The 20,745-nt window shown below is 33.6% G+C and overlaps 1 protein-coding gene across 4 annotated transcripts in view; it reads right to left on the bottom strand.

The window, feature by feature from the left end:
* NME7 (NME/NM23 family member 7) overlaps nucleotides 1-20,745 on the bottom strand; it is a 261,270-nt gene that overhangs the window by 119,268 nt on the left and 121,257 nt on the right. For all 4 annotated transcript variants that reach the window (XM_055323525.1, XM_055323523.1, XM_055323524.1 and 1 more), the window contains exons 8-10: nucleotides 12,203-12,267; nucleotides 9,775-9,843; nucleotides 3,403-3,504 (exon numbers count right to left, since the gene is read on the bottom strand). In XM_055323525.1, coding sequence (XP_055179500.1) covers nucleotides 3,403-3,504; nucleotides 9,775-9,843; nucleotides 12,203-12,267 — 236 coding nt within the window. The remainder of the gene's footprint in view (nucleotides 1-3,402; nucleotides 3,505-9,774; nucleotides 9,844-12,202; nucleotides 12,268-20,745) is intronic.

The following is a 20,745-nucleotide window of genomic DNA, read 5'->3' as shown; positions in this document are numbered from 1 at the left end:
AGAGACAAAGATAGGTAGTGGAAGAATAAAATAAACCAAAGTCAGAACAAGCTGTAAGAACTATTTTATTGTCTCCAATGCATAGTTTGACTACAACTACTAATGGTATTTCTTCTGATAATATATATACATATTATCCATCCATATATATATATATATATATATATATATATATATATATATATCCATCAGAGACATATGATCCATCCATCAAAGACATATGATCCTGTTTAACATTCTGCACCTAGTATATAATTCAAGACTCTGAGACTCAAGAAGAGAAACCATCCCAAATCAGGACCAAGTCCTCAATTATAAGTTCATTCATTCACTTTGAAGTTTTATTATAAAATAAAAGGTATTATTGTAAAAGTAATAGAAGTACTTTGAAGAAAATTTGTAAAATATAGGATAGTAGAATTTAACATTATCATAATTCTACCACCCAAAGACAACCACTACTGACATTTTATATGTTAAATGCATACCAACTTTTAAAATCCTTATTAGTACAATTTTCTATAATGCTATAAGGGGCTCATGAATAACCAAAATGAAAAAAATAGTACAGTAATTTAAACTATGCTTAATGAGCCAAGACTTAGGATCTTGGAAGTTTGCAAACTAAGCTTTCATGAGATTATGAGCTCTTTAAGGAAAGATACCTTGTAGTCTTCTTTTTTATGGCCCAGACATGGGATCCAGCAGTAATCCCTGTACACACTATTTACTCTGTAAATATGCACTAAATCTACATCTAGAAAGAGAGGTAATTGGTAAACATTTATTCTTAGGACTCTTCTTTGATTACTTACCTGCTCATTCCCCAACTCCTCCCTGATGAACTCATCCTCTGTCACTTACTGCCCAGTACTTTTACTACAGTAATGATAAAGATCTTGCTATATCCAAAAGTGAATGTTTTATTCTTCCCTAACGTTAATCATATCAATTCCCACTTTCTACACTTAACTAAGTTCTACTCATTCCTTGCAATTCAGCTCAGAAGATATATTCTTAATAAAGTTGCCCCTGATGGTAGTGCCCCTCCCAGGCTGAGCTAAGTGCTAATATTCTGGGCTCCACTCATACCCAGTGCAAGCATCTAGCACTGTAATTGCCATGGAACACGGAAATTAGCCACTTACATATACTGTCCACTTGTAGATTGTAAATTCTTTGAGACTTCTATCTTCAAATTCACAAATATTAGTACAGATTCAGTAAATACTTATTGAATGAAAGAATTAACATACTCATTCTATTTTTGTTCTAGTTTTTATCTCTTTAATTTGCCCATTTGTTTAGTCAGCTGCTCACTCACAATTTTAATTATCTTTAAAACATCAAAAAATAAAACCCTGTCCTGGCCAACAGAAATCAGATATAAAAATGGCAAACATCAGATCTGCTTATTCATATAAACAAAAAGTATCCTTTTCTAATTTATGATTAATAACCAATGAACACTCAATATCATCACCATTTTCTCTTAATGTCCTCCACATCAGACTCACATTTTATTAATCACTCTTTCACAACCACATTTAATACTTATTTCTATTCTTCTTCCTTCCTGAAAAGAAAGTAGGTCCTGTCAACTCTTTCTCTAATGGTGTCATCAGGGCTTTTAACTGTTTCTAGAGCCCCTGTCTTTAATCCCCCCAATTTAGTTTGCTCTTCTTGCATCAAGGGAATAATTCCAACTACTTAAAATTAAGCTAAATACAAGGAATTGCTATTTCCTATCCCATGGGATTCCACTTATACACAATCCACAATTGTACTGTGGCTTTTAAGGCTACCCATCCCACACTCATCTCTACCAGCATTCACTGCATTATTTCCTCTATCTAAAAAAAAAAAAATGTATTTCCTTGTGCTTCTAGGTATGTATTTCCTTTTGAAGCCATGCAAATATTCTTGCTGTATATCATAGTAAACTTGCAGAATCCTTTACTGTTGCCTTTGTACATGTTTTAAAGCTTTCCCATTCTCTCTGTGCCTTGATTCTCCTTTAAATCCCTATTCACAACTCTCTTCCTCTAAGTAAGTTTCTCAATTATCTTCAGGTCATATCATTTCCTCCTTTACTAAACAATCCTTCAACATTTGCATTTTACTTGAACTAACAATATTTTAGTCCTTATTGTATGTTTCTTTGGAAATGTTCTAAAAGATCATTGTGTGTGTGCTCTTCAATCTTTGAGAACAGGTGTACTATTCTCTACGGAGCTTAACCAAGCAGCAAGCACTCTTAGACAAATTGGTTTCTTAATAGGTGCTGTTAACTTACTATTCTACATCTAAGGGAACTCAATAAATGTCTGTATTAAACTGAATTGAATGCTCATCTTCAATAAACTATAAGTAATAAAGAGAATAAATTTAAATTATAGTTAGGGGCGCCTGGGTGGCTCAGTTCATTAAATGTCTGATTCTTGGTTTCAATTCAGGTCATGATCTCAGGGTTGTGACATGGAGCCAGTTCCATGCACAGTATGGAGTCTGACTGTCCCTCTCTCTCCCCCTCTACCCCTCCCCCAGCTCACGAGCTCGCTCGCTCTTTTTAAAATAAATAAATAAAATCTTTAAAAATAATATAGTGTTTTTTTTTTTTAATTTATGATAGTCACAGAGAGAGAGAGAGACAGAGGCAGAGACACAGGCAGAGGGAGAAGCAGGCTCCATGCACCAGAGCCCGACGTGGGATTCGATCCCGGGACTCCAGGATCGCGCCCTGGGCCAAAGGCAGGCGCTGAACTGCTGCGCCACCCAGGGATCCCCTAATATAGTGTTTAAAATCAGTAATGCTTCCCATAATCCTACTCAACTTTTAACATTTCCATGGAGATTTTTCATGTGTATTCTAATGTTATTTCTGCTTTTTAGGTCCACTCCCTTCCTCTTCACTCCTTTTTCCACCCAATGGCCATATGATGAAAGCACAAACCAAAATGAAAAGTATACTAGAGACTATCAAGTTTCACTTAAGTCCCATTGCTCATATTTATGTATCTGGTTATCAGTCTACCATATCAATATCCTTCACACTGAGAGCTTTATTTATAGCCTCCCTAAGGCAAAGGATAATTAGTATCTTAGATAATTTCTATCAGAGAGCTCGATAAATTTATCTAGACAATTTATCAAGAAGAAACAATAAAAAAAATACCAGTTAAGGTTTCTGCCCATTCTATTCTGTCACTTGGCTAATAAAAATTCACTTTTTCTTGGAATATATTAAAAAATTATTCAAAATGGTATTTTGAATAAAAATGTATCTGATTTAGTCACTTTGGTATTATTTCTTTTAAAGAACAAACTAAAACCATCAAACCTATGAAGATACTTAACTAGTGAATAAAACAAACTTGATTAACAATTTAAATACTAACTTACAGGATCAGCAGGTCCACAGAATTCTCGAAACGTCTTTGTAGGATTATTTTGTTGAATCTCCATTGCTACACAAGGGCCAGAATACATTTCTGTCACCATCTCCTATGATATGTAATACAAAAGAATATTTAAAAATTAATAATCTTTTACTCATCCTCTTTTAATTGCACCATTATTCCAAATCTTAAAATCTTAGTTATCTTTGAATCCTCAATGTACTCCACATGCCAAGCAGCTCCTCATTTCTTCTTCTTCTTTTTTTTTATTTATGATAGTCACGAGAGAGAGAGAGAGAGAGAGAGAGAGAGAGAGAGAGAGAGGCAGAGACATAGGCAGAGGGAGAAGCAGGCTCCATGCACCGGGAGCCCGACGTGGGATTCAATCCCGGGTCTCCAGGATCGCGCCCTGGGCCAAAGGCAGGCGCCAAACTGCTGCACCACCCAGGGATCCCCAGCTCCTCATTTCTGTCTGGTTTTTCTACAAAAATGTGTTTTAGATATGTTCCCTCATCTCCATTTCTACCACTAGTGATACTTTAATGTAATGCTTTACCACTTGATACTTTCATTAATTGAAATGATCTTCTTGTACACCTTCCTTTTAAAGGGTCTCTCCCATTGAATACAGTCCTATTGAATGAACATTTCTAAAGATAAATTTCTAAGTATTTCTTCCAAAGATACTTTAAAAAATGATAATCATTTTCAGAAATGAAGAAAACAAGGACCAGATTCTTTCACATTAAACATCTAGACATGAGACAATATGTATGAAACAACAATTTTCAAACACTAGATGAGAGGCAGTGCAGTATTATGATCCCTGATAGAAGGGAATCAAATGAAGTAAGCTATATGATTATGTCATCTTACTGCCATGGGACAATGGGATGGGGAGAGGAAACACAACAGAGCCCAACACTCTAACTTATTAGAAGAGACAAAGAATGGAGTTCAGGGAGGCCAATGTAGATAGAATTTGCAGGACAAATTACTAGATGAGGTGGGAGAACTATGGGAGAGTAAACTACAGGGATCTGTAGAGAAGGTCACCTGAATCTTCAGCTAAGAGTCTGTATATGTGTAGAGGAAACTATCCAAAACTAAGAAAAGAATTACCAGAAGCAGTTAAGTGAAACCATTTACAGAGAGAGCACAAGGCTGAGAAGACTTTGCATTTCCACCAGCTGGAGTGGAAAGCCTTCATATGATACACAGGGCATCAAGTAGAGTTCCCAGAAGGGTACTGCACCATAATAGTTGGCCTTATATATGGAATGCTCTGTATCCATGCTATAAAGTTCAAAAGTAAGCCCTGAAATGGTCAAACTAATCCTAAATAAGTTTGGCAGATGCCAAAGGTATGTCAAACACTCTTCAAAGAAATATGACATATATACCATATAACAATATAAACTGCACATTATCCAGCATCTAATAAAAATTACCAGGCATGCAAAGAAGAAAATACGAACAGTAGAACAAAGATAAAGATGTAAATGACAACAACAAAAATTGGTCAATCTACAATTCTATACCCAGGTAGGAAGGTTTCCTTCCTTCCTTCCTTCCTTCCTTCCTTCCTTCCTTCCTTCCTTCCTTCCTTCCCTCCCTCCCTCCCTCCCTCCCTCCCCTCCCTCCTTCCTTTTAAAGAGGGAATAGGGCAAGGAAGGGAAGAGGGAGAGAGAGAATCTTAAGCAGGCTCCACACTGTGTGTGGAGCCCAGTGCAGGGCTCGATCTCACAACCCTGAGATCATGACATGAGTTGAAATCAAGAGTCAGACACTTAACCAACTGAGCTGCCCAGGCTCCCTGGAAGATATTTTTTTACAAATGAAGGAAAAATAACTTTTCCAGACAGACGAAATGTGAAAGAATTCACTACCAGCAGCCATATAGCATAAGAAATGTTAAAGTAAGTTCTTCAGACAGAAGGAAAATAGTACCAGACAAAAATAGAGATCTATACAAAATATAGTAAACACACATATAAATACACATTTTTAGTTGATGTGAAAGATAACTGATTATTTAAAGCAAAAATATTAAAAATGCATTATAGGGTTTACAATAGAAATAGAAATAAAAATATATGATAACCACAGCACATCAGGAGGGGGGAATGGAAGTATACTGTTTTAAGGTTCTTAGCTATATGTGAAATGATATAATGAAAAACATGATCAAAGAAAAGTACCTCTCACAGTGTCTGGAACACTCAATGAACTTTTCTTTTCTACATGTGGAAAAATACTTCAGGAAGAAGTGAAAATAAAGACAAAGACTTTGAGGCAGCAGTACAGTTGGTGCATATGAAGATCAGTAAAGGAGACAGAATATCAGGAGCTAACATGAGACCACAGGAAAGCAGTAAGAGATGAGATCAGATCACACAGGGACATGCAAGCCATTTTAATGACTTTGGAGAATTTATGATACATGTTGACAAAATAAAATAAAGGTAATTTATTACTGAACAATATTTAAATATTGATCAGAACTCAGTCATCACAGCTAATAAAAATGCCAGGGGTTAAAAGAGGAGGGAACATGTTTCACGATTAATATGATACACAGACCCCTACTCAGTAGAATCCCTAAAGGTATCCACCTGAAGTCATTTTGCTACTTCACAAAGGTCATATGTAATTGATTTTTTATGGATAATTATGTTGAGTCTGATTTTCTGTCTCATGATATTGAAGTACTGCCTACACATAAATGTCAAGAGCCAAGTTCTCAGTAGGGGCAGAAAGCATTAGGAACATGTCATCCAAAAACAGAGGAGTGAATTTTGTCTGCTTTTCTTTCATTTGTCTTTATCTTTGTATTTCAGTGTTAATCACAAATACCATTAAAAATACAGACATAAAGGGCTATGCAAATGTATAAAATGGAAAGAAAGAAAAACATGTTGGAAAAAGGATTCCATCAAAAGCATAATGTACTCCTTAAAAAAAATTAACTCAACAAAATCCTCAAGTCACCTAGGTTTTTAATTAAGTAAAAAATTACCCAAACCAAAAAGAACCTGTTTGTTTCCTTTGCAGCCCTTTGACTCCTGTCTTTTACAATGAGATCGTTTGATTTAACGTTTATCCTCACCAGAACATAAGCTCCATGAATGCAGGTAGTGAACTTTTGTTGTTGTTGTTCACCTCTGTATCCTTGGACTCTAACACATTGTTTGGCACATAGTAGACACTCGGTATATATATGCAGTAAATAAGTGGATCATGATAACACAATGATATAGGAATTACCACCTTTTTACGATTGCAAATGTAAGTATAAATGATCAACACAGAATCTACTACAAAGAATTATGTCAGATACAGTGTTACTGTGTTAAAAGTACAAAGAATTATGTCAGATACAGTGTTACTGTGTTAAAAGTACAAAGAATTATGTCAGATACAGTGTTACTGTGTTAAAAGTACAAAGAATTATGCTGACATATACACTGTACATACATACAGTGTTACAGTGTTAAAAGTAATAACAAAACAGCTAATAACTCCCTTAGTACTCTCAATATGGGAAACTCCTTTATATGATTTATTTCATTTAATTATCACAGTAATCTCATAAAGTAGTAGCATTATTTCTATTTTATAGCTGAATAAACTACAGCTTAAAGAAGGTAAATAACTTCTCCATGATCACACAACGGGTAGGTTGGGATCTGAACCTAGCATCTGACTCCACAAGCATTTTGTGAGAAGGGAATTGAGTTCATAAAGCTGCAAGTTGGTTGCAATGAATTTTGAGATAGGAAGTCTGTAGTTTGAAGCAAGTAATGTAGGGACACTCAGAACTCATGGTGAGTACTGAATAGTATCCATTAAGACACTACAATGATGCTGTCCCTATTTCACACCATACATCCTACATTTAAGAGCATTATTTCACCAACATATCTTCACATTTAAAATAATAATAAAATGAATGGAACCACTACTATGAGCTTATGTGTCTTATTTATTTTATAAATAAGAATTTAGAGACAAGGAGGATAAATTGTATGAAAAGTCAGAGTAAGAATCAAACCACCTGCTTCTGTCCCTTGAGACTATGTTGCCTCTTAAGATTATTTTTACAGGGTCTTCTTTTTGAATGAGACAAACTTCCTAAAATTAAAAGACATCCAATAGTATACAACATTTTAAAATTTACTTCTTCCTTGAACTTACACTCGAGTCCTGAATATTAACTGTCATGAGAAGTAAGAGGATTTTCGGGAAATATAATAGTCACAATAGCAAGTGAGACTCAGGATTTGTTATCTGATTTTTGGTGTCCCAAATTAACCAGTGAAAGATACTGTAATCACACACATTAGCAGTGTATGGATATAGCTCTTCACACAACCTCCTTTGAACAAATCTGAGTTGTAAATGGGAAAAGCATTAGAGGTATATTTCATAAGAATATTACTTGCTTCAACAAAATATTACCAGGATAAAAACATTCTTATGTCCCTTTGGAGAAAATTTTCAAAGAAACAGCTTTCCTTAGTTACAAGAGAATTTTATTTCATAGAAGTACAAAACATCTCATAAAGATACCTGGATAGTATTCTGGTTCATGTATACACTCCATTTTCCCATTAGCAAACCACTACAAACGAATTCTGATTTGAAATATTTGCTTTACATTTCAATCTGAATAAAAAATGATAAGCATTACTAAAAGTGGCTCACAAGGCTAATTATACTCTGAAATAATGTAGTTTTTTTCTTCCCCAAAGCCCATATGTTCTTTATCTTAAGTAGACTGTTATTAATATCACAAGATTTAAATAGTAGTTAGAGAATATCTTACTAAGAAGAAAGCACATCAACACCAATTATTCTGAGATATTCTGACATTAAAGTATGACATTGCTACTGTCATTCAAATTTCTGACTTCTTAGGAGAAATGACACATCTATCCAGTGATGTTTTTATTTTTACCTCCAAAATCCTCAAATAAAAAATATCCTAATAGTAAATATATATTACATAAAAATGAATTACATATATTATTATTTTAAAGCACAATATAGGAGGCATTCAAGTCAGAGATGAGGGCTTTTTTTTAAAGTTATTTTCCAAAGGGAAATATGGCCCACCTCAGATATGTGCACAATACTAGTGCCCTCAACTAGTTGTAACTGAATTCAATACTACATGATATTGTATGAGAATATAACTGATGGTCAAAGGGTAAGTCTCCACGGGTTTATCTTATGTACAGTAGGGCTATAATATAACATGAATTAAAGAAGGTAGCAGTTTTCAACCATATTTTCAAACGTTAAATTGAAAAAATAAAAGGAAAATATATAAAAGAAAAATTTAAGAAATGAAAAACAGCTGTCACTGACTAAATTAAGTGTTAAGAATGTTTTTAAATTCTTCCATTAAAAAAAAATTCTTCCATTTAAGAAAAGGCATAACTCTAAAATGAAGAAGCTCATAAGATTAAGGTTCAGTATGCAGTAATAGAAGGAAAATCACTTTGGTTTCTCTAAATAAAGGTGGAAACCACTGGTACGCTGAACATGAAATATATTTCACAATTAGTCTTGACTTGTAGGACTAAATAAGACAAATAAGACAAATGCAGTTCTCAGACCAGTGTCCTTTTTAAGGAATGTTGAAAGGAAAAGCCATGGAGAAATGAGAAGAGGGGAATCTAGTTTCATTGTCAAAAACAGTAAACTTTATGCAAAAAAAAAAAAAAAAGTCAAAACTCAGTAAAACACTGTAGGTGAGGAAGCAGTCCACCAGCACAAACGTATCTAAGATAATTTGATAAGGAAAGGAGGGTAACTAATTTTGATCCAATATCTACTATGTTTTATTTTAAGGAAGAATATTGGCTTATTTGAATATAGTCATATGTTTTAAAGAACATAATTTAATTGCCCTCTGACCAACTTCTTTAAAATCTTGTTTCTTCAGCTTCAGTCATACTTTCAGATAATTCTACATGCATCTATATGTCATTAAAGTAGATGTTAAATACTGAAACGAAATTATACTGTTACATTAAGAACTATTTGCTTTTAACTTTCTAAAGCATTGTGAAGTCTTCCACTCTAAGAATATTATAAGCTTCATAGAGAATGCCCAAATGTGTCAAATCCCCAGCAATTTTTTTTGTACTCTGGTATATTTTTGTTTCATAAATGAAACAATAAGATATTTTAAAAACTGATCCAGTAGCTCTCAGAGATAAGAATGCCTCAGTCACTGGGTATGATCAGCTGGAAACTGGCAGACTTGTGAATACTTTCATGATTATGAATTATACTGAGATCCCCAAGATTTAAGACACATAAACTGTTTTCAGTACCAATGCTTTACATTTATTTTGATACTTACATTATACTCAGATACTACTCCTTTATAAACTTCGTAAAACTCTTCAACATTAACTCGATCCATGTTGAACTATTTTAAAACAAAACAAAACATATGCCAATTAACAAAAGAACTCAAAATGAACCATACTCAGCACTCAACATTTATGATCCCTTGGATATATTTTCTTTACTTTAATATAGAAACTGCACAAATTAAGTACCCTGAAAAAGTGTTGTTAAAGATCAGCTGATCAATAATAAAAATGGTTAACATTTATTGAGTACTTAGTGTTTTAAGCATTGTTCTAGGATCGTATATTCATCATCTCATTTAGTCCTCACAATGCCCCCATGACATATGTTATATTACATATGGGTTATGCAACCTTCAGATCTGTGTTCCATTTCAAGCAGTCTAACTCCATTGGTCAGGCTCTTAATCACCACACTAACCCTCTCTTTGAATAAAACTTCATTCTCCACACTCAAAATTTATAGGCAATGTCATGCTGTTTACTGGCCCAAGAAATATTACTAATGAAAAGTACTTCAGATTTTGTAGCTGCCAAAAATAACAAATTTTTCCTCCCAAGCATTCAGAAAAATCCCTAGTCTGGTTCATAACAAAGCATTTACTCAAGTTGTCTGGAAATCTAAATTCAAAAAGAATTGTAAGCTTATGCTTATAAGATGAACCTATAAAGACTCTTTCTTGTCCAGGCTGGATTTAAATTTAATTAAAAATAAAAAAAATAAAATTGCATTAAGTTCTTGGTCTCAAGAGCTAAAACCTTAAATTTTTAAAAAATTGCCTCAGAATTGACATTTGTATTTTCTCCCCTACTTTGTTCCTTTACTGTTGCCAGAACTGAAGATCAATAAGAAATTTCTGCCTACCTGGGCAATAATTCAAACTGGGAGAATGGATTTCATGGCAACATAACTATTCCAGGCAGTCAGTTTTGTTTGATATCTGTGTTTTATCCTACCGTTCCACAACTTGTTGTATTTTTAATATAACAAAATAATAGAACATACAACTTATTAAGTATTTATAATTTACCCTGGAAATTCTACAAGGCATTGTGTAAGACTATTTCATTTAATTCTTAAAATAATTCATTGAGGCAAATAATGTCCTCACTGGCCAGCAGACCCATGAGTGTAGAGGGAAGCTGACCACGATTTAGAAATAGAGCTTCCTGACTCCAAAACTCAATGACTATGATTGCCACTAAACTATCATATCTCCCCCATAGGTTCAATCAATCCTTTTCCTAATTATTATTGTTTTCACTGAGCACCTACTCTAGCCAACTATGCTAGCTAGGTGGCAGGCCAAGAGTTCAATGAATGTTTAAATCTAAAATTTCTACAAAACACACATTTCTAAAGCAGTCTTAGATCTTACAATCCTATGAATATATCACCAAAGCAATACTTTCAGAGTGTTTTGGCTAACAATTTCTTTATAACCCTAAGTAAAATTCTTCAAATGTCAAGTTTCTCATTAGTCTCCAAGTTTTGTCTGATGACTCCGCAAACTAGTTGATATTACTGACCATTTTTTTGGTTTCTGGGCATTCTTACCAAGTAGGGACATAAAATTGTCAGAATCCCAGTTATTGCCCTAATCTCTGATTTTGGATGATCCTAAAACTTAGCAGAAATCAAAAGCAGTTCCTTTTCAGGAAAAGAATACATAAATTATACTGGTAAGAAAAATCTCATCTCCAAAGTCAGTAGTATTTCACTATCAAAATAGCATAAACTTTCTGGTCTTCGCACATTGTAAAGCCTAAATTGTTATCTGATTCCTGTAATAATTTGTACCCAATTTTTTGTCAAGTGCACTGGTAAGTACAGCACAAAGGTATCAGCTCTGTGTTTTCTCAGTGATGGGTTTCCTATAAGTGTGTCTACTGGGCAATTTTGAACGGTTGTGGGCTTTGCAGGGCAAGTGATGCGACTGCCAACAGAGGGCTGAAAGGTGCTAACTCTAATTAGAAGTTCTGAGGGAGAGTCCAGAAACCAGCGAAAGGTCCTGGTTAGTGGAAAAATCTCAAGTGATTCTCCTTTGCCATTCTCTTCTTAGTCACCAAACGATAGAAAGCTCATGATTAACTACATAACTGAATTCTATTTTTTGTTTGTAAATACGTTGTTTGTCTATACTTATTTTACAATTAAAGTCCCAGGAATTGTATGAATCTATTTTATAAAGTTAAATTAGGTATATTATTTGACCTTCAGTTCTCTCAGTGAAAAATTACATGGATAAAATAATTTCAAAAACATTTTTTTATTATAAGGTTATCAAGTTCAGTAACTATATCTTTTTATTTTTAATTTTTATTTTTAATGGTGAAGTTCACAAGTGTCCTTCAATGTAAAACATTTAAAAAAGAAATCTCTCAATAGATTATGAGTTATTGCAAACTACCTACCATCTGCATAGCTGAGATTTCAAAACCTGCATCCCGGATAGCCATGAGGATCTTTCCTAGCAGTCCTGAAAATACAGAATAAATAGGGGCAAAAATACAAAATTTCCAAGGCATTTTAGTTTCTTAGAAATGCATTTTTTTTACACCAAAGTACTTTGCTTATAACTATATGAAGGAATCACGTAGTTTTCTAAGGGAAACCAAATCTCTAATATCGAGCATCACAAGTAATCATTTAATTCATTTAGTAAGTGCTTTACGAATATCAACAATGATCCTGAAGATTATGTAAAAAGCCTTTAAGATACTATTTTGCCTTTAAAGCCTCTGAAGGCTAGTAATGTAGAAAACATGCAAATCAAATAATTGAAGCTAACATTACAATAAAAATAAAATGCCAACGTACTGGATATGGGAGTTCCTAGGATGACATCAAAGGAGAAAAATCAAATTATAACTTAAGGGGTGGCAGAAACTTTAGGGGGGAATGAGAACATGAATTGGTACTTAAAGCCTATAGATACATGGTATTATATGGGGACACAGGTATAAAAGGACGGAAGGCACAGGTCTGCAAAAAGGTGAGCATGTTCACATGACAGCAAGAAGTCAGAAAAGAAAAAAAAACAGCTGAAAAGGAAAAGACACTTAATCCAAACTGATGAAGGCCTTGGATATCAACATGAGGAATTTAATCTTTATCTCACAGATCAGTGCTTTTTATAATAGGGTCTGTAGATACTGGGAATCTGGGACTGATCTTGAGATTCCATTAGTTTAGTATAAAAAACTTCTTTTTTTCAAGTCAATTCTTTCTCACTCTCTCTCTCACACACACACATAAGTGCATACATGCACACACATACACACACCCCTACTCCCCGTATAGTTTGAATGATCTGGATGCTTATCTTGTAACCCAAAATCACCAAGGAGTATCAGTGCCTGAAAGTGCACTTTTATTATTTTACTGCAGCCAGGTAGTGCTATTATAATTGTAGCAGGTTGAGGGATGGGAAAGAAAAAAGACAATGATAGACCTATTTCTCAAATGATATATTTGTACCAAGTGAAGGCCAAATGATACCAGAGCATGCTGTAGAAACAAAGGCTCCTCAGAAAGTCTAAAGAGTAGAACAGGCCCATGCCATCTCAGAGCAATCTGCACCATATCGATACAGTACTTGGTGACTGAGTTTTGTTAAACATCCTTTATCCTATCCATGTTAACTTAAATTTTATTCACTTTATGGTTTTGTCTGTAATGAATTTGTAAATTGCTTTAGTTATATGGTTAAATGTGCAAAGGTTTATATTGAGTTTTATATTTGGACACATTTAAGTTGCATTATAACTGCAATAATTCCCGTCAACACTAGGGGTCCATCAGAATATTTTTCCTCCAAAGGAAACCCTGCCAAAAGAAATGGAGAGCCTCTGAAAACACTGAGCAGGAGAACACATGACAAAATAGTGTAATAATGACGCAAGCTGGTCTGAACAAAAAGAATAAAAGAATCACAAAGGCTTTTGAAATCTTGTAGTAGAGTCATTGAACTTGGATGACAGCATGAGAGAAAGAAGTAATGAACATTAGACGTTTCAAACAAGAACCAACAAGATTAAACCGAACACAGAGTGTGAAGGTGAAGGGACACAGGTTTTTAGTCCAAGTGACTGAAAGAGAGCATCTTTAAGAAGAAAACAAGCAATAAAAGCAAATGGATTAATGTCTTGGGGAAGGTCACCAAGATGGCATGCATGACTGCCAGTGGAGTGGTGAGCCAGACCCAGACATTTGAGGGCTCCCCCCCTCACCTTCCCTGTCCTTGGAATGTGGGTTCTGTTTGCCTTTCTCGTTCTCAGATGCTGCTCCAAGGATGTGGTCTTGAGATACTGATGAGTGGTACTGCACAGTATGTGTGACTTAACCCAGTTAAAACCTCTATGGAAACTTTTAATATTTGGCAGGTGGGTGTGGGGATCCACTTGCCTTGCTGCCCAAGACAAGCCTTGTATGCAAGTTACCTTGTTTGTTAAAACTGTTACCTACCAACCTGGAATGGCCTTCCTGTTTCTTCCATCTCTCCCTGCCCTTTGAGTTCAGGGGCCAGTTTCAGATTACACTCAGAAAGCTTCCAAGGAGATTATGAACCAACAATTAAGGAAAAAGACACTGAATTATTTTGAACATGAAACAGAACTTTAGAACAGAATATGGACCAGTATTTGAGAAGAGAGTATTACTCTGTTCTCAAAAAATGATGTATTTCTCAAAAAATACTTCTCAAAAAATACTTTGAGAAAACATTTTCTCAAAAACTGAAGTACTTCTCTCTTCTAAAAAATGATGAATGAGTGAATAAACTCCCTAACACGAATTAGGTGATAAGCAATTGCATTCCAATAGCTAGACAGGTAGAAGGCTATAATGAGGCATGTAGACAGGTTAGAGGTGAAATAAGAACAGAGGACTGCTTGTTTGACAAAAAGGAAAGGAAAAGCAAAACAAAACAAAAACCAAACCAAGCCAAACAAAACAACCCAAAATAAAACAAAACCTGGAAGGAATGAGTTTTGAGAAAATATCTAAGGTTTGGAAATTTAAAAATGAAAATGACTAAAGAATGATATATAAAGAGAGATATGCAGGAAAATAAAGAAGAAAAATATTACAGTAGTTATCGACATATCAAACAGGAAAATTCTTAGAACAGAGGGATAGTCAAGAATTAAAGGAGATTAAGGACCCTAGGAGTGCAGATAAAGCCTTCAGCATAAGCAGGATGGTATGTTGACATTAAAGACAACTGAGAAAGTTGTAGCAACAGAGTGTTAGGAAAAAGAAGTTAGATAACCCACTAAAAATCTGTACCAAAGATTCATATGATAATGGATATGAGAATGTTAATCAAAATTCCAAGTCTTTAGTCAACAGGAAAAGTATTAGTTAGGAAAGAAAAAAGTAAATTAACAATTACTGAGGACTGAACTCTTTTTAATATGAATTTATACCATTTAATCCTTAAAGCAATATTCTTAAGCAGAAGCTATAATTCCACTATAAAGATGAAAACATTAAATTTTGGATGATAACTAGCCTGAAATCATAAAGTAGTATATCTTCAAATCTCACTCTCTTTCTACAAGTTTAATAAGAAAAAGAAATGCATATGTGAAGTCACTGTAAAAGTCACTGGACAATATAACTCCCTAAGGCAAGGACCATGATCATTTTAGTTCTCATTCTATCTCCAGTACCTAGCATAGTTCTGGCATGTAGTAGGTGTTAAACAAATATTGTTTACTGAATTAAGAAACAACCAAAGAGACATGCAATCAGAGCTCTGCTTGATGCAAACCCAAGGAACTCTAAAGCTCTTTAGAGCACAATTTGAAAATACTGGTAAATTTCATAAGGGTAATTAAAGTTAGAGAGAAAAGGATTATTTAAAAATGTTGGCTTAATGATTTGTGAAAAAAAAAAGTTCATACTTCAGGCCATATACAAACAGTAATCCAAAATGAATTTAAGTTAAATGTAAAAGAAAAACCCAATTAATTAGAAAAACACATTGGTGCTATTTTCTTCTCATGATCAAGGTAGCCTTTTTAAATATAAAAAGGGGAAAAAAGCAGAGTTGTATTTCTGCTATGGCTGAGTAGCTCCTATTGGAATAATCTTCCCTCAGATAATAACTATAAACTCCAGAAGAAAACATAAAAACACAAACACCTGGAGGCACTGAGTGGGTTCCCTGTTTCTGCAGTGGTCAGCTTGAGGGAAAGCCACAGTCAACACTAAAACTCTAACTGAAAGCCTACAGAATTAGCAAACTTAAAGAACTAGAAGACAAGGCTTGGGCAACCATTGCCACTGGAAAGTGAGTAAACAAATAGTCTCAGGGAAAAAAAGCCAGAGAGGAATGCCTGTCTTCTATGTATAAACATTGCTCACATCGTTGGAAACCTGAAGCATTCATGCATGGAGTAGACTCCAAGAAGCCCAGCTAAAATTAAAAGAACTGAATGGAGCTTGGAGTTACCACCTACCAAAGTGGAAACAGAAATTACCTGATCCATTCAGCAAGTATACTGGTTGCATTTAAAATATCAATACATCTTTGAAGAAAATGGCAACATCTAGAATTTTATAATATATCATTCACAATATTCAGGATACAATACAAAATTCTTTGACATAGGAGGACACAGAAAAACATGACCTATTGCCAAGACTAAAGAGAATCAATGAAGACTAATCTGGTATCCCAGATGTTATAATAAGAAAACAAAGATTTTAAAGTAATCATTGTAACTGCTTAATGAATAAAGGAAAATGCACTCAAAATACATGAAAAGATAGGAAATCTCAACAGGGATTAAGAACTGCAAAAGAATCAAAAACTAAAAATGAAAAATACATCTGAACTACAAAACTCACAGGTAGAGACTTAAGAGCAGAATAAATTTTAATGTAGACTGAGTCAATTTGGAGAGAGATCAACAGAAATTATCCCATTTGAGAAAGGACAATTTTTGGAAAACAATAAACATAGTAGCAGGATGAAACAAAAAGCTTTTTTATACAAAAAAAGCCTAATATATATGTAATTGGAGCCTAAAATAAAACAGAAAATATTTAAAGATAAAAAGCCTGAATTTTTCTAAATTTGTTGATCTACTGAATTTAAATTTATACTTTTCACCAATCTCAGGCAGATTTTTTTAAATAAAGAAAACAACCAGGCATATCATTGTCCAGCTGCTGATAATTAAAAATAAACTCTTGAGAGAGCAAGAGAAAATGATTCATTGTATAGAGGGAATAAGAATTTTAATGACTGCTTACTTCTCATAAGAAAAAGGGAGGCCAGAGGACAGCTGAACATTTTTAATGTGCTAAAAGGAAAACAAACTGTCAACTTGAAATTCTATGCCCAGTACTTCAATCATGATAAAATAAAGACAGAGAAAAATTTGTTTTCACCAAACTCCTACTTCAAGAAACATTAATGGAAGTTATTTTAGTTGAAGGCAAATGAAACAAGATTAAAAATAGGATCTTCAGGAGCACCTGGGGGGGGCTCAGTCAGTTAAGCATCTGTCTTTGGCTCAGGTCATGATCCCAGGGTCCTGGTATTAAGCCTCACATTGGTCTCCCTGCTCAGCGGAAAGCCTGCTTCTCCCTCCCCCACTACGTGCCACTCCCCCTGCTCATGCTCTTGTTCTCTCTCTGTCAAATAAATAAAATGTTTAAAAAAATAGAATCTTTAGGACAAATGATGAACATAATTAGAGGCAAATATGTGAGTAAATACAAGAGACTATTTTTCCTCTTAATTTCTCTAAAATACATATGCAAACATTTTAACATCGTACTGTGGGGCTTAAAAAGTATGTGAATGCAATATATACCAGAAATATAACAAAAAGGCAGAGAAAATGGAGAAAATGGACTTTTGCAACTGAAAAATTTCCACATTTTATGTGAAGCAGTACAATACCAATACATTTTAAATAGACTGAAAATTAAGGATGTATACTTTAACCCTTACAAGAGTGACTTTCTAAAAATAGTCCTCAAATAAGCAGCATCAACATTACCCAGGAACTTGTTAGAAATACAAATTCTCAGGACCAACACTAGACCCAATGAATTAGAATCTCAATGGGTAAAAAACAGAAATAATCATTTTAATAGACCCTCTGTGATTGTTATACACTGAAATTTGAGAACCAAAGTCCTTCCATAATCAAAGAAAGAAAGAGAAAGAAAGAAAGAAAGAAAGAAAGAAAGAAAGAAAGAAAGAAAGAAAGAAAGATATATACCTAAAAGGTCAATGAATAAATAAATATAGAATTCTTAGAAATATCAATCCAAAGGAAGAATGGATAAAGATCAAAAAGAGGGGGGAGAATTGAAAACAAATAATAAAATAGGAAACCTAAAACCAATCATACCAATAATTACAATAAATGTTAGTGAACTAAAAATTCCCACATAAAGCAGAGATTTTAGATGAATTAACAAAATAAGATCCAATTCTATGTTCTCAACATAAAACCAACTTTAAATGCACAGACATAGGTAAGTTGAAAATAAATGATGAAAAGAGAGACCATGCAAACAATAGGCATAAGAAAGCTGAAGTGGTTACATTAATTTCAGATAAAGGAGAATTTATAAAGTCCTAAGAACATAAATGTCCTAAGAGGCATTTGGAAAACAGTACTTTAGACAGAGAGCTGGAGGAAGATGGATGTCCATGCAAAAAGAGAACTGAGCAAAGGTATGGAGATGTAAAGCAGGCACAGTTCTGGTGAAGGGGAAATCAGACAGGAGAGAAGGCAGCGGAGTGGTGGAAGCCATGTGACAGAAGGACTTATAGACATATTTAGATGTTTGGGTTTTATCCAATAGGCCAGAAGTTCTCACAATTTTTGGTCTCATGGACCCTTTAGCTTTTGGAAATTATTAAAGACTCTAAAAAGCTTGTACTTATATAGGTTATATCTATTAATATTTATTATGTTATAAATTAACAAATTTAAGGACAAAATTAAGAAAATTCTTAAATATTTATTAAATATAACAAAAATCCTTTACATGGTGATATAAATAACATTTTGTGAGAAAAATGACTATGTTTTCCAAAAAATTAATGAATGGCACTGTTTGATATTTTCAAAAATATCCTTAATGTCTAGCTTAATAGAAAGCAGCTGCATTCTTACATCTGTTTCAGTTTTCAATCTGCTGCTATATGTTATTTTGGTTAAAGTATATTTAGTTATAAAACAGTGAAGTGTTTTAATAGTTTTTAATATAAATGTATACATTCTTCTTTATTTGACAAATGATATTTTCTTAAAAGCCACTGCAACATATAATTTCAAAGTTGTACCGATGAACTTTTTTTTTTTTACCCTGTTACATTAAAATCCACTGGTCTATTGTATATTTTCAAAGAATCTTTTACCCATGCATGATTTTGTAATATCATACATTGATCATCTGGAAACTATTAGTTCATGAGTTATGCAGATCTTCCAAATGCTGACTCATTTCATTACAGTACATCAGGAAAAAAAATCACATTTGTTAACATCACCAATTTCATCAGAATAATCTGTAAGTTATTAGGAAACTGTCAGGCTTAAGGTGGTAAATACAATTTGCAAGATCCTAACTATGATTTTCATTTGTCATTTTATCTTCTTTGGGATTTTTATCTTTGGCAACAACTTTTGTCAGTTGTCATTTCAAATAACAGACCTACTTAATTTTAAGAAAAATTCATACCAAATACCCAAGTCTGAATAACTATAGTTTGTCTGTTATTCTTCCAAGTAAAAATGATATTCCATGAAAAACCATCTAGTTGAGCTCACAATTCAAACTATACAAGTGCTTTTCCTAAGGATTGCATTATATTTCAGTATGGAGCAAAAGTATTTTATATATACTTCCCATTTCTTCACACAGAATATTAAAAAGACATATACTTGCAAGTGAAGAATAAAAGTAATAATTTTTCACTGTTTCATCAATGATATTGTTAAGTGAAAGTGGCTTTTTTTTCCTTCAAGCACATGATAGTTAAAAATGCAGTGACTACTAGTACATAGTACAGTTTGCTACCACCATCTTCATTTTCTTAAGCACTAGTAGCTTTAACTACCATTGGTTTTACACCATTATTGCAAACGTCACCACATTTTAAAAGCCAAGTAAACTGATTATTTTTGTGAAAATAGATCTGTTCTCATGGGTACCTCAAACGGTCTTATTTGTTATAATAAAGAAAATGCTTTACATGATTACATAAGAATCTTGATCTAAATACAGCAGTATTAAGCCCCATCTATTAACCAATATGAAGAGAAATTGACAATCTATATCTATTATAAATCTATAATTACATTAAACCATGTCCCATGAAAAATACCACTTGAACAGAATAATTCTATTTACAGATAAACCAATAAAAAGTATGGTTCAAGTAACATTGCCATTCTGCCAAGAACAGTCAGACATGAGTCAAAGATATTGCTTTTTTTATATTCAGTTGGTTATGTGTGGAGGCAGGAAAGAGAGGCATTTAAGAAACTTGTTCTGTGTTTAACAGCTTGAAACAACAAACTGTCAATAACCATATGTCCTTTACTTTGTTCTAGATAGAAAATGTTCAGATGGCTGAACAAATAACAATAACTATGTAAATGAAGTAGCAAAAAAAAAGTAAAATTGCATGATATGAAGCAAACAAGTTCAAAAGGGTCAAACAAAGCAGACTGCTTTTTTTATTTGGCTGGTGTTTGCATAGCTAATTTGTTTTTTAATGGTTTGCTTATAACTCCATGAATGCTGGTAAATTTTTTGAATGTCAAATCACCTCTCATCTCTACTCCCAATGCCTTCATTCATATTGCTATACCTTCCACTTGGACTGTTCAAAAGCCTCTATATAAATGGCCATAGTGTATCCAATCATCAATATTAGACATCTCTTGCTTTGTCTTTCTAAAAATTCTTCTCC

The sequence above is a fragment of the Nyctereutes procyonoides genome, unplaced genomic scaffold (assembly GCF_905146905.1).
Source record: "Nyctereutes procyonoides isolate TBG_1078 unplaced genomic scaffold, NYPRO_anot_genome, whole genome shotgun sequence".
Classification (NCBI taxonomy): domain Eukaryota; kingdom Metazoa; phylum Chordata; class Mammalia; order Carnivora; family Canidae; genus Nyctereutes; species Nyctereutes procyonoides.
Note: the sequence above shows the minus strand (reverse complement) of the source record. Positions and strands in the feature narration are given on the sequence as shown.